The 14,599-nt window shown below is 47.7% G+C and overlaps 1 protein-coding gene across 2 annotated transcripts in view; it reads left to right on the top strand.

The window, feature by feature from the left end:
• Nucleotides 1-3,052: 3,052 nt before the first annotated feature.
• The window catches only part of mfng (MFNG O-fucosylpeptide 3-beta-N-acetylglucosaminyltransferase), a 79,577-nt gene continuing 68,030 nt past the window's right edge, over nucleotides 3,053-14,599 (top strand). For both annotated transcript variants that reach the window (XM_063199100.1, XM_063199093.1), the window contains exon 1: nucleotides 3,053-4,440. In XM_063199100.1, coding sequence (XP_063055170.1) covers nucleotides 4,036-4,440 — 405 coding nt within the window. In that variant the 5' untranslated portion in view covers nucleotides 3,053-4,035. The remainder of the gene's footprint in view (nucleotides 4,441-14,599) is intronic.

Below are 14,599 nucleotides of genomic sequence, written 5' to 3'. Positions count from 1 at the left end.
CGATATGGAAAAGGCCTGTGTCTCTTCAGAGCAGGCTAGACTCTAGAGCAATATCAGTCTGCCAAAATTTAAAACCCAGCATTCTGTACAATACAAAACCCATATCCTTATGCAGTTGCGAAAAACACAAGAGATGACAGCAGCCTGTTCATTCCAGGACTCTTCCACTAGTAGCCTGACCACTTGTCGCCCCCGTTACGTAACAGTTCCCCTGAGGATAAGCTAGCCGAGGATGCCTCTTTCAGACCCTCAGCCAACCAACAAAAGTCTTGCAAATCAAAACGTTAAAAAAGAAAAGAGAAAAAAAGCACAGATTTCCCTACACTCAAACACTACCAACCACCACAACCCACCCCAGAACACCACCTCCAACACCATAACAACCCCCCCTCATTGTCCCTGGCCGTCCCAAAAAGAGGGCCTCCTTTCAACCTAGGCAGTAAACCGATCCTGGCCCTTTTTTCGCTGCCTGGTCAGGGTGTGCCCAGGGCATCTCTGGTATACCTGAGGGACCCAGCCACAAGGGCCAAGGCCTGTAAAGCAGTGGCAGAACAATCGCAAACAGGGCCCCAGGACAAACCACTTTTGGGTTCCCTCCATACAGCCTGCCATGGTCACAATAAGGCACCCAACACCAGTACAGGAGGGCCCTGGTCCCCAGGGCAAATGCCCTGCTTGTCCCCCCTATAGCTCCACCCCTGGTGCAGAGAGTGGAGGGTTGATGGTTGGAGGTTTCTGGGTGGCTGGGTTTTGGCTGAGCTGTGGAAGGGGTAGGGGGGTCTCCAAAAGGGTATTCCTGAGGGAGCCAAGCAGGGAGTTGAAAAGGTGGGGGCTTGTTTGTGTCAGGTGAGAGGGAAGTGCTGAAGGGGGTAGGGTATACCTCTGGGACCGGGACACCAGGGGGTGGGGGTGGGGGTGGAGGTTTGTGGCTGGGTGTAGAGCAGTGGTTCTCCCCCGTTGTCAACAAACCATCCATCACCCCACCTTGCCTTGACCTCGTCATAACCTCTTCAAATTGTTTATGCTACATCTTCCTTTAACCATATGTTGGACAAAGTTGTCAGTGTTGCAACTGTACACTGCGCCTAGACGTCTTTGTTTATAAACCTTATTTTGCTTTTTTAACTCTTTCTTATGTATCTTATCATTATATGCTACATCTTCTTTTACCATGTGTTGGAGGACAATGCTGTCAGTGTTGCACTGTGACACGGTACTCCACAGCACAGAAGTGTTCACAGCACACAACGAAATTGCATTTATGCCTCACCCGTGCAAGGGGGCATGCCTCAATGGCGCCCCAAGGGGGCAGTGCAGTGGGACGGTACCATGCTCAGGGTACCTCAGTCATGGAGGAGGATGGGGGAGAGCACAGGTTAATTACTCCCCCCATCAACTTGGCGGGTCGGGAGTTGAACTTATTTGAATTTATTTCCTTCTTTCTTCCCTGTTTCCTTTCTTTTTGCATTTGTTAATTTTGTGAGGCACATTAAGTTGCACCTGTGTATGAAATGCGCTATACAAATAAACTTGCCTTGCCTTTGGGCTACCAGTCTGACGCTTACCACTTACCCATGGCTGCCCCATGAATTTACTTTTACTTTTGCTTTTGAAACTTCTGGCAGGTAAAGGCAGTGCACAGGGGAGCTTGGTGGAGGGAGGGGTGACACGCAAGCAGGCAGGCAGGCAGAGAGTGCTGCAGTGGCGGCTGGGCGGGTGCTGTAAGGCAGGTAAGGCAGTGCACAGCTTGGTGGAGGGAGGGGTGACACGCAGGCAGGCAGGCAGAGAGTGCAGCAGTGGCGGCTGGGCAGGTACTGTAAGGCAGGTAGGGGGCAGTGTTGCCAGATGTGTTTGACCAAATCCCGCCCAAAAGCTTCTCAAAACCCACCAAAATGCGCCAAATTCTGCCCAAATTCAACAAATTACATTGACTTCTGACCCAAAACGGCTGAACATTTTTTTCATTCTAAGTAGCCCAATTGGGCGGGCACCCGCCCAATCTGGCAACGCAGGTAAGGGGCTGTGCAGTGTGCAGGGTGCAGTGCACTTGGGGACCCTGGCTGCCTGGCAGCTGGTCAGTGGCGGCGCGGGGACAAACGGAGCGGTAAGCGGAGACGTCTGAGAAAGGGACAAACAAACAAAGCTGGCGATGAGAGGAGATGAGGACTGGCCCCTTGTGACACACATGCACGCACACACACACATGCACGCACGTACACACACGCACAAACTCTCACTCTTTCTCTCTCGTACACACATAGTGCTGCCAAACGATTTTCTTTAGAAAAGGATTGTTTTGTTTTTCTATACTAGGGTTTTCTGTGTGTGTGTGTGTGTGTGTGTGTGTGTGTGTGTGTGTGTGTGTGTGTGTGTGTGTGTGTGTGTGTGTGTGTGTGTGTGTGTGTGTGTGTGTGTGTGCGTGTGTGTGTGTAAGCTCGCCTGTGGCTCTTTGTGTGTTTGTAACTGTAGTGTGTGTGTGTGTGTGTGTGTGTGCGCGTTTGTGCGCATGTTGTGCGTGTGTGTGTGCGTGCGTGTGTGTCTGGGTGGGGTATGTAGTCCGGTGGGCCTCAATTGTAGTTACATGGCGTACAATAAACACAGCATGTCACGGCCCTTTGTGCCCTTGTGTCACCGCTTAGGGCAGAGTGCAGGTCAAAACGTTTGACCCCTGCGCGTCCTTGGAGAGAAGAGGCATGTACAGCTCTGTAGTGTCACTTTGCAAACCGTCTATAACAGTCGCTTTTCTGACCTGCTTCACAGCATTATGAAGGGCATTATGGTTGATTATATTTTATTATTTGATTATATGGTTAAATTTTAATAAAGGGAATGTTAGCCACCATAACATGACATGACACTTAGCCTTGGCCTACATTTTTATTCATTTCCTCATTTCCTCATGAGAAAAATAGATGTAAAAATAGCTGTAGTAGATTTGAATAACAGGCTGCAGTACGAGCTGTAATAACTACAAGGCCTTGTGGTGAAGTATAGTCTATCCACACAATATTCAGAGAAACACAACGGCTGTTAAAATTAATGAGGGAAAAAACTTCTGCGTAAGGATCCAAGTCATGAAAATGCCTCTTAAAGCTGTCAAGACGGTGCCGTGCGTAATGTGGGCCATCGGGACAGCTGAGCTTGAGCTGAAAAAAGTTGAGCCGACCCATCATCCGCAGTTGGTTTCCTGTCTTTAGGGGCAATGACTTGACTTGGCCAGTGACCGCTGAGCTCCGTGCCTTGTCGAGAATGAGCGAACCTGTTCGGGATTAATCAGTAAACAGTCCAAGCATTTGTGCGCGAGGCGAAAGCGCATAACTGGGGGGTTCTCTCCCGGGAAAAGACAGCATGATGAGCGCGTAGACTCTGATTCACAATTGACACCACACACCGAGCGCACCAACTGTCCCGTTGATGAGCACATTTGTATGCAATTAGTATTACGAGATTGTGCGGGATAGACTGTGATATGAGCTCACGCAGCTTACATTTTGTGGAATGTCAGCTTGTTCGTGGTGTTTTTTTTTTTTTTTTTGCGAGGTCCTCCTTATTTGGAGTTCGTCACCATAATTCTAGGCGAGGGGGAGGAGTATTTTGTCACCTAGTGTGTTTGCAAATGTCACTTATCTCTTCTGCTTCATTCAAAGTGTCCTGACACGCCAGCAGGTAAGATGACAGCCACGACTTGCTGTAATTAATGAATAACGGAGCTCTTCGTTCCATGACCGTTTGGGAGAAGACAGCTGTCTGATATCCCGGGGTATATCGGTATTTGGAGAACATCCTGAAATGTAGAAGCTGAAATGCCAGAAACGCATGCTGCGTGGTCGCCATCAAAATAACGGGCTGTGACATTTCTGCTCAAAGGCACCATAATGACATGTACTTGACATATGCACAGGTCAGTTGCAGGGAGACACCTTTTACTTTCGAAGGAGTTTCGCACGTCTTTACGCGCATCGTGGAAGTTTGGGAGCGGCTAAAAGTTGACAGTTATGCTGAAAGTGTAGCGATGCTGCACTCGGAGCAGCTCACATGGCATCCACTACAAGAAGAGTTTTCAAGAAAGTGATTCGAGCTCTGGGTGGCGTTTTGCTCACTTACTTCGTCATTGTATTGGTGGATTTACAATTGCGGACTAAAAATCCCATCACCACCACTCTTGCTGAACGCAGTGTTGTGGGTCCACGAGAGCGGCAAGTTGAGGATGACAGCCTCTCATCAAAATATGATTTCCCCAAGGACAGTGTCAAACGTGGAGACGGCGCTCAGTCCGAGATCAGTCCGGAGAAAAGTAAAGTAAAAACCAATGGACGCTCGGTCTTTCGGACGAGCCTTGAACCCCAAGATATTTTCATCGCCGTGAAAACTACGGGGAGGTTTCATCGAACGAGGCTGGACCTGTTGCTTGACACATGGATATCCATAACCAAAGACCACGTGAGTTTGTTTGAATGCGACCACTGGGAACACTACCGCTTCTACTCCACTGTCAATTCAGTAGTGATGATGATTGTCATCAATTCATTATGTGGTACCCAAGGCCTATTTATGCATAAGCCATTATTCCCACCTGTTTACAGCACACCAGTTGTATAGTTGTGTTTGGTTTTACACTGAAAAAAAGTCTTATTTCCTCCATCTTTCTATATCCATATGTTTCATTTTCAATTTACGCACAGTATGGTGTTACACGTACGTTTTAGTGCTCTACCAGTCTCTGTCACTCAGGGAGGTCATCATGGTGAGACGACTTGCTGTCGATGTGAGCCGAGTATGAGGGGTGAAAGTGGTCCGACTGTCATCTGTCATGACAGACTACTCATTTACTTAATCACCATCACTGCCAGCCCATAGCCAGTCAAGAAGCTATACCTTCCCTGTAATGGGCTCGACCTTACATTCATGTGTAGGCTGGCTACATGGGCAACAGTGACTGAAAGCCATTTCCAACAAAGCTGTTCACTTTTTCTGCACATGCTTGATCATTGCGTTTACACAGACAACGAATCCACCCATGGCAGAGCAGCAGAATTTACATTTCTATCCATTTAGTGCTCTTTGAGAGCTTACCAATGACATTTCTGTGACAAAGTCTTGCCTTTGAGTAGGCCTATGACCGGTAGACTATCTTTCACATCAGCCTTTTCTTTAAAAAAAAAAGTAATTTTAGCCTGAGCAAGCATTGGCTTCCTTCCTGTTTTAACAGCTATAGCGAGCTCTCGAAACCCATGCAGAGCGGAGAGCACTTCCTATTTGAGCACTTTCGGTGTGTCTGACTCGCACATGTTGTGTTGTGCTGTCATGGGTGCCGCGAGGGGGGGAAAGGTGTTAGAGATTCTAAGGGCCCGACAAGACTGACAGGGCCCCTGGAAGGATGCTGACAACATAACTTGCCATTTTGGAGGCCCAAAACTTGAATCTTTCATGGGGCCCAACAGTTTTAGCGGCGCCCCTGTGTGCTGTGTATGGCAGCCGTCAGAGATGCACGATTTCCCAAACTCACCATGACAAGGCCCATATACCGGTAGATTCCAGCCAAGGCCCCCCCCCCCCCTTTACATAGGTCTGTTCTTACCTAATGGGACCACTGTTCAGCTTACTTTTGTTTTCCAACTTGCCACGGACCCCCTAGCACCCCGTCGCGGCCCCCTCTTTGACAACCACTGCGCTAGAGACACTTCAGTGCCACAGACGCAGTAATGAGCGGTGGTAAACGCGGGAGGCAATACACATTTATAGGTGCATCACGTTTGAGGACAATTAAGACTTAATAGTAATGGTGATGCCATTGTTATATGGGAGGTGTCAGTTACACACACACACACACTGTACACACACACACACGCACACGCACACGCACACACACACACACACACACACACACACACACACACACACACACACACACACACACACACACACACACACACACACACACACGGGGAAGCCAGCAGGGAGTGGAGAATAGGAACAGTTTAGTTGTCTCAGGCACAGGGAGTGAGGGGTCCCAGAATTGCGTCCTCATTGTGTTATGTTGTGCGGTATAAAAGAAGCAGGATTCCGGTATACATTTTACAAACTTTTATATACGAACCCGGAGGTCAAAAGCATGTCTGCATCGTAGATTACATTTCAGCATCTCCTCGATAAGACTTCCTCTATGCATACATTAATAACTCAAAGAGGTACCGGTGCCACCTAGCGGCGTGGCAATGTGTGGACACAACATCCCCCCACAACGTAAAAAAATTCTTCCTGTCATGAGGTAACTAGAAGAAATACCTTCAGAGATATGCCTGTAACGTAAGGCATTTTAAACATTAACAGTAAGCACTCTAAGCGTTAGAATTAGCTGTAGAATCATGAATGAACTTAAAGAATAAGCACATGGAAATATTTGCATAACACATTCCATTTTTAAGGTAAGCATTTTAAATGAATTACTGAACTTAAGTATTTTCTTTTAAGCATAAACAATGAATGAATTCACTTTCTGAATTAATTAACTCAGCATTTTTAAAGGATATGAATCAACAATGAATTAAATTTTGCATAACTTGAAAAGGATATGGATCAGTCCATTTTTATTTATCAGGTCTCATAGTCTTTCATCCATTCAGGAGGTCTCCGCTCTCTGGCCGGCTGTACTCGGTCAGCAGGCTGGTTTCTCTCAGGTGCAGGTACTTCAGCTGCTGCAGTTGGAGGTTGCTCTGGAGTCGGAGTCACAGCGTCCTCGTTGGCGTCCTTGTCGTCGGCGCGCTGATCTGGTGGCATCACCGCTGCATCAGGCACTCGTGAAAGCTGAGAAGAATGCCAGTTCTTTCCGTCGGCCAGTTCGAACGTGCATGGTCCAACTTGTTTTTGGATTTGGACTGGGTGAGTGAATTTGGGATGACCTTTGGGCACATGTGTCTGTATTCTCACCCGGACTTTGTCTCCCACTTTGAAAGCAGGTGTGCGCGCCCCCCTTTTCTTATCACAGTATGCCTTCATCTGTGACTGGCGCTTTGAGACACGGTTGCGCACTTCCTCATCCCGGTTTGAGCAGGGCGGCAGTGGCATGACAGCAAGTTTGGTACGCATCTTTCGACCATACATCAGTTCGAAAGGTGACACACCTGTCATGGCATGCGGTGTTGCACGGTAAGTATGCAAGAAGCTTGTCACAGTCTCTTTCCATGGTGTGTTTTGGACAATGGCAGATTGCACCACACCTTTAAGCACTCGATTAAATCTTTCCACAGCACCATTGGATGCTGGGTGGTACACAGACACTCGGGTGTGTTTGATGTTGCGTTCAGTAAGGAATGTAGACATTGCAGTTGAGATCAGTTGTGGACCGTTGTCGGTCACCACGCACTCAGGGTTGCCATAGCGACTGAAGGTTGACTTGAGAAAGCTAATCACAGTCTCTGTAGTGATAGAGGGTGTGAATGCAACTTCAGGCCATTTTGTGTAATAGTCAGTTAAAGTGATGGCATACCTGCAGTTCCATGTAGCTGTCTCGAATGGTCCCACAATGTCAAGACCTAGCTTCGTCCACGGAGCAGAAGGTAGTGGTACAGGCTGTAGTGGTGCGGCGAAGGTCTTTGCTGTACGGTCCAGTTCTGGGCAGAGTGTGCAGCCAGCGGCGTAGGATTGGGCCATTTCATCCATTCCAGGGAACCAATACAACTCGCGCAGGCGTTGTTTCGTTCGTCCTATGCCCTGGTGGTCCTCATGTGCCAGCACAACTAGTGTTTTCCTCAGGGAAAGAGGCACGATGAAGCGAGAGCCTCTGAGCACTAGGTTCTCATGTACACTCAGTCCATGTCGTATTTTGAAGTAGGGCTGAAGGTCGGGGCTCACGGCTTTAAGTGACCTAGGCCAGCCTTTTTGTATCTGCAGGCGTAAGGCTGATAGCTCTGGACACAATTCGGAAGAGGACGTGAACTCAGCAGGTGTAATGGCTGCTTGTGCTGTGGAGAGCATGGCAACAACCTCAGGCTCTGTCTCGTGTTCATCAACATCTGATGTAGGCAAGGGTAAGCGAGACAGACAGTCTGCAGTTTGGTTCAGTGCACCAGCACGGTAGATGACGTCGTAATTGAAGCAGAGCAGTCGTGCTGACCACCTGGCAATGCGCATTCCAGCCCTGTCAGTGCCTTTGGTGCAGAGGAGTGTAGTGAGGGCCTGGTGGTCGGTGCGTAAGGTGAACCTGTGGCCCCAGAGGTAAGTTCTCCATTTCTCGACTGCCCAAACACATGCTAAGGCTTCTTTCTCCACAGTCGCATACTTCCTTTCAGCCTGAGTAAGTGTCCTGGATGCAAATGCAACAGTGCGCTCACTGTCATCAGGGTGAATCTGTGTAAACACGGCACCTATGCCGTAGTCAGAGGCATCGGTAGAGATGATGCATGGCAGAGTAGGGTCGTACAGAGCAAGTGCAGAACTGTGCACCAGCAGTTGTTTTACTTTACTGAAGCACTTGTCAGCCTCGGCAGTCCAGCTGAACTCGGTGTCAGTACGCAGGCAAGCACGCAGTGGCTCCACCACCGTAGCGTAGTTGGGTATGAATTTGTTGTACCATGAAAGCATCCCAAGGAATGAACGTAAAGTAGCTGGATCAGTGGGTGGAGGTGCTTGTTTGATTGTTTGTACGTGTTCTTTGTCAGGCTCAATGCCTTGTGCAGTCACTAAGTGTCCCAGGAAGCGCAGACTGGGCTGTCTGAACTGACACTTTCTCTCATTCAGGCGCAGGCCTACCTTCCTCAGGCGTGACAACACTGCATTCAGTGCAGTATCATGCTCGGCTTGTGTACGCCCATGACAAATGACGTCGTCAAGGTAGCACTGGACGTTGGGCACTCCAGCCAGCACAGTAGACATCATCTTTTGAAATGCAGCAGGCGCAGAAGCCAACCCATAGGGCACACGGCAGTACCTGAAGAGTCCCTCGTGGGTTATGAAGGCGGTGAGATCCCTGCTGTCTGGGTGTAGTGGTAGCTGGTGATAGGCACTCTCAAGGTCGATCGTTGAGAAGAGTGTAGAGCCGGCAAGTTTTGTAAGTAGTTCCTCCATGTGTGGTAGAGGATGACTGTCCACCACTAAGGCTTTGTTGGGCTCTCGTAGATCGGCACACATCCTGATGCTACCAGTCTTCTTTTGTGTCACTACGATGTTTGACACCCAGGGTGACGCGTCGACTCGCTCGATCACCCCAGCAGAGAGTAATCGTTGCAGTTCATCAGACACAGCAGATCGCACGGCGAAGGGTAGACGGCGAAGTTTCTGACGAACAGGTTTGGCATTGTCACGGATTTTGACTTTGTGCATGAACCCTTCAACACAGCCCACAGATGGAGACTCAGCAGCACTGTCCATGGAGAGCTGTAGGACTGGGTTGGAGGCAGGTGAAGTAGGAAGCACAGTATTCCCCTCAATGCGCAGTTTCAGAGCAGTAATCAAGTCCATGCCCATCAGTGGAGTTCCACTGTCTGTCACATAGAAGCTTGCTTTGCAGGTGTCGTTGTCCCTCACAACTGTAGCAGGCATGCAACCCAGCACTGTGATTGGAGTTTTGGAGTAAGTGACTAGGCGGGCTGCAGGAGGCTGTAAGGGTACTCCTTTGAAGTTTTCCTCGACCAGGCATTTTGGTAGCACTGACACTGAGGCACCAGTATCCACGGTAAGTTTCACAGTCTTTTTCGCAGTGCCAGCGCGAATGTCCATGGTACAATGGAGCTTGGCTGGTGAATCAGACTGTTGCAGTAAGAGCATCGTGTATTCTGGAACTTCTACTTGCTGTACTTTGTGCGTCTGAGCAGACCTACACACACGAGCAAAATGTCCCTTTTTGTTGCAATCTTTGCACACAGCTTTAATCGCGGGGCATTCGGGTGCATTTGCGAGATGTTTGTCAGATCCGCAGCGAAAACATGCACGTGAATTAGTCGGAGTAGAAGTGGAGCGGCTAGGCTGAACTGATCGTGCATTCCCTCTCGAACGCTGCTGCCTGCCTTTCCCTCGGCTTTGCACTTGCACCGCTTGCACTGGTAAGCTAGAGCGACTAGCACTAGCCATAGCTTTCGCTTGCTCGCCAGCAGACTCAATTTGACATGCAAGGGTAATTGCATCCTTCAGTTTCAGTTTTGTTTTTAGCAACAGTCTTTCCCTTATGTGTGGGTTTGCGCAATGTTCCACGAGTTGATCTCGGATCATGTCATCAGAATTTTCAAACTCACAGGTAACGGCTAAATGACGCAGGGCAGCAATGTATTGTACTATGCTTTCATCACGTAACTGAGCACGCTTTCTGAACGCGTGTCGTTCCACTACGACATTTACCTTTGGCGTGAAGTAGTCATTCAGAGCCTTTAGCGCCGTTTCCAATGTTGTCCCTATATCATCCAGAGTGTAAAAGATCCGTTGACCTTCGGTTCCTAAGCAGTGAAGTAGTAGAGCTCTTTGCCTTGCATCGGTCCATTTTTGTCCTTCCACATCAATGACCAAGCAGTAGTTTTTGAACATCTTTTCCCATGTTTTGAAAGGAATGGCGGGCTCCCCCGGAGCGGGAAGAAAAAAACTCGGCAGAGGAGTTGTAGTAGCCATCGCAAAAATGTCCAAAAATTAGTCAGCAGGTTGACCAAAAGTAAGCACGCACGCAGGAGTAAGTTCCTCGTCGCCAATTTGTTATGTTGTGCGGTATAAAAGAAGCAGGATTCCGGTATACATTTTACAAACTTTTATATACGAACCCGGAGGTCAAAAGCACGTCTGCATTGTAGATTACATTTCAGCATCTCCTCATCAAGACTTCCTCTATGCATACATAAATAACTCAAAGAGGTACCGGTGCCACCTAGCGGCGTGGCAATGTGTGGACACAACACATTGCGTTGTATGTATTGGTTGGGGAGGCCCTTTCAGATGATCCCCCCCCCTCCTGGGCCTGACTAAAGCTGCCATTTTGCCCTGAAAACACAATTATGGCCAGGTCATGATCTTTCTCTGCATTTATACAAACCTGTATGGGGCTCATCTGAAGGCATTTTTCACAGCCACTATAGCAGAGATATTCTATAGAGATATGCCAACATAATAGGTTTCTATGGGCACCTAACGCGACCAGGTTCCGGTCTGCCTAAAGGGGCGTGTCATAATGCTCCTACAATGAATAGAACAGTACTTAGGTCTGCCTAAGGGGGGCCATAATAGAACCAGGAAACAATGGGCCAATGGAACCTCTCTCTCTCTACTCTCTCTGACTATAGTCTTGAGTGACATACCCACCACCTCAGTAGTAGCCAGGGTTACGGCCGCTGACAGCTTTGGCCAGGCCCAGGACAGAGCTTCTCTATCAGACAACTAACCCCTCCCGGAACCCCCTAGCGTAGTGTTTCTCAACCGGGGCTCTACAGCCCCCCAGGGGGCGTTGAGGCGCCCCAGGGGGGTGTTGATAAGGACACAGTTGAGAGGGGGTGGTGCCTAGAAGTCATTGGGGACATTAGTCCATTTCATTTTTTAATACTAAGGGGGTTGTTGATGACCTTACCATGATGTCAAGGGGGCGTTGGGAGGCTCAGGATGAGGTCAAGGGGGCGTTTGTTCAGAAAAGGTTGAGAACCACTGCCCTAGCGGCTTTCCTGACCAGGGTAACTGATGCTTTGGGAGACTATAAGATTAGTCAATAACATAGTCAACCTGGCTTAAAGGGACATTGTGCAGGAAATGGTCAAAAAAGGTACTACAACTATGCTGCTCATTGAAACTGGGCTGCCTATTGCCAAATTTGATCTTTACATGAACGTTTACTAAGTAATAAACAAATATTTTCTACTATGGTCCAAGTAGAGTCATTTTTGCAGCTAAAAATGGCTATTTTTGGAAATTCAAGATGGCGGACCATGGAGAAGATCCCCCTTTTCATGTATGAAAAGTGCAATTTTTCCAGTCATAATGAATACTGAAAATTTGATGGTGGTGGTAAGTATTCACGAAAAAGGTCATATTTGTTAATGGGATGCATGAATTCTGGAAATAAACAACTAAAAATCTCACACAGTGTCCCTTTAACCAAAACTAACAGAAGAATGCAAGCTCGTAAGCGCACACCATTCTTCCAGTGGAAAGCTTCTCTGCAGTATGTTACTACAACATTACCTACAGACAGTCTTTAGTAACACATTATATCATGGTCATTGCCGTTCTGGTAGCAAGAAAGTTATAATATGCAGGGCATGCATGGCTGTGGCCATGTGGCCTAGTGGATAGAACGTTGGTCTTTCAATCTAGGGGTTGCAGGTTTGAATCTCACATGACCTCTCCCTACATCTCCATCCATGGCTGAAGTGCCCTTGAGCAAGGCGCCTATCCTCTCATTGCTCCAGGGCAGGGGTGCTCAATAGGTCGATCGCGATCGACCAGTCGATCGCGGAGGCAGTATTGGTAGATCGTAGGAGGACACTTTAAAAAAAAAAAAAAAAAAAGTTCCCTATGGATACCCTGACAGGCTAACTCCAGGCGTCTACACTGCCCTACACTGTATGGTATAGCCTACCATAAACACAACGACGTCTTCAGATAAGGAGGATAACTGTCAAGCGCCACACTCAAACTCTTCATAAGTCATAACATCGGAGCACAAAAAAATAGGACGGCACGAGACGTTTGCCAATACCGTGCGCTATATGTTCAGTTAGTAGCCTACAGGCAGCGTCACCGCTCAAAAGAAACAGCCAGAGAAGAAAACAACCGCCCGAACACCGGCAATCCCCTGATTTCCCCCCCCCTTTTAAACAATGCTCTGAGAAGTGCAGGCAAGATGCAACTCCCGCATTGAGCGTGGAGTTGGCTACTTCGATTAGATTTCATGGGCACGCGTGCGAGGGGAGAGTGAATGATGTGTGCCTGTTTAACCTGAGTGCAGGCGCGTCTTTTCAAATGGTCTGTTCAGCGCGGCCGCTAGACAAAGAGCGCGATTTTCGGTCCATTCAGTAGATGTCTCCTTGTTTATTTTTTGGAACTAGGGATGTCTGTAACGTCCACGAAGACAATATCATCCACGTGAAAACGCCAAACGTCCGCAAACCGCTGTTCTGTCTACTTCTCACAGCGGCATTAAAAAAGTCCTCCACGAAATCCCAAACCAACAACCCTTCAAATAGGTGACAACAAGCATGCACACATGAAATAACACTTCAGGGAGGGAGAAAATAGCTCTGCACTCATATTAAAGTGAAAAGGGGATTAGGCCTACATAAAATCTGTCCAAAAACCAAGAGGGCACATCAATAACTTCATTAATATTATGTTCATTTATGAAAATTACATTTATCATAAACTTGATAGCCTACTATGGTCTCCCTTTGTGATCAAAAACAGGCGTAATTTACAGTAGGCCTAAATAAGGTCTGTATGAGGTTGTTATTCACCGCTGATTCACCTTTCATTATTATTGATTTGTAGGCCCATATAGGCATACAAATACATTTTCATATTGTGTTAAAATTGCATTTCTAACAGCTGTATTTTCAAATGTTCTCCCCCGAACCCCCAGTAGATCACTTCCACACACCCATCTCAATAAGTAGCTCACATGTTGAAAAAGTCTGAGCACCCCTGCTCCAGGGACTGTAACCAATACCCTGAAAAATAATAACTAAGTCGCTTAGGATAAATGAAAGTATCAGCTAAGTGTAGTGTAATGTAATGTAATAATATGGGTCAAATGCAATGAGGTAAACATCCGTGTATTTTCTGATGTGATGCTCAGTACCCTGAAGGGGCTTGGAATATGGTCTTAGTTTTCTCTTTGGCTGGCATATGCTCCCAGTTTCAGTCAGTTTCAGTCTAATACTAGGAAGGGACCATGTACAATTGAAGCTGAATGTGCCCATTTGATGCACATAGCACAGTTAGCTTCAGAGTTAGCCTCAGCCCCATTTGCTTCAGTCAACCTGGCAACTTTTTTTGTTTGCCTTCACATCCTTGAACGTTAAGTGTTTCTGTCAGAGCCTCAGAGTTCAGAGTAGCCTCCTCAGAGTTCTGTCAGAGCTTCAGAGTTAGCCTCAGCCCCATTAGCCTCAGTCCCCTGGCAACTTGTTTTGTTCGCATCCTTGAACGTTAAGTGTTTCTGTCTGAGCGCTGTGTGTGTTACACAACTGCCACTTCCTTCCTGTTTCTGAGTAAGTCAGGTCCCGGTCATGCTGGGAGGATGCCATCAGCAGCACCACACATGGTGCCACTGGGTTAGGTGTTAACAATTCTCGTGTGAAACCAATATCTACAGATTCACAGCTTTGGTGCAATGCTAGGTCAACCCACAAGGCATTTTTTTTCTGAATGGGGGTGCAGTCTATGTAGCCTGGGCGAAAGCCGATTGTTGATTCCGTCAAACAGTCTGGCGAAAGCTAAGAGGAATCCGTCTCCAATCCACATTGTGCTTTATTAGCACGACTGTTACGATTTAGTGTGGCAAAAGCTTACAAATAACAAAAAAAGTGTGAATACTGTTACCTTAATCAATCAGAGACCCACCATTTTTGGCAGGGTGTTAGGTATAGGTCTGAGGTTCTAAATATGAATGAATACAAGTGGTCGATGCACCCTATTGGGT

This window comes from Engraulis encrasicolus, chromosome 1 (genome assembly GCF_034702125.1).
Source record: "Engraulis encrasicolus isolate BLACKSEA-1 chromosome 1, IST_EnEncr_1.0, whole genome shotgun sequence".
NCBI lineage: Eukaryota > Metazoa > Chordata > Actinopteri > Clupeiformes > Engraulidae > Engraulis > Engraulis encrasicolus.
The sequence above is the reverse complement of the archived record's forward strand: the minus strand, read 5'-3'. Positions and strand labels throughout refer to the sequence as shown.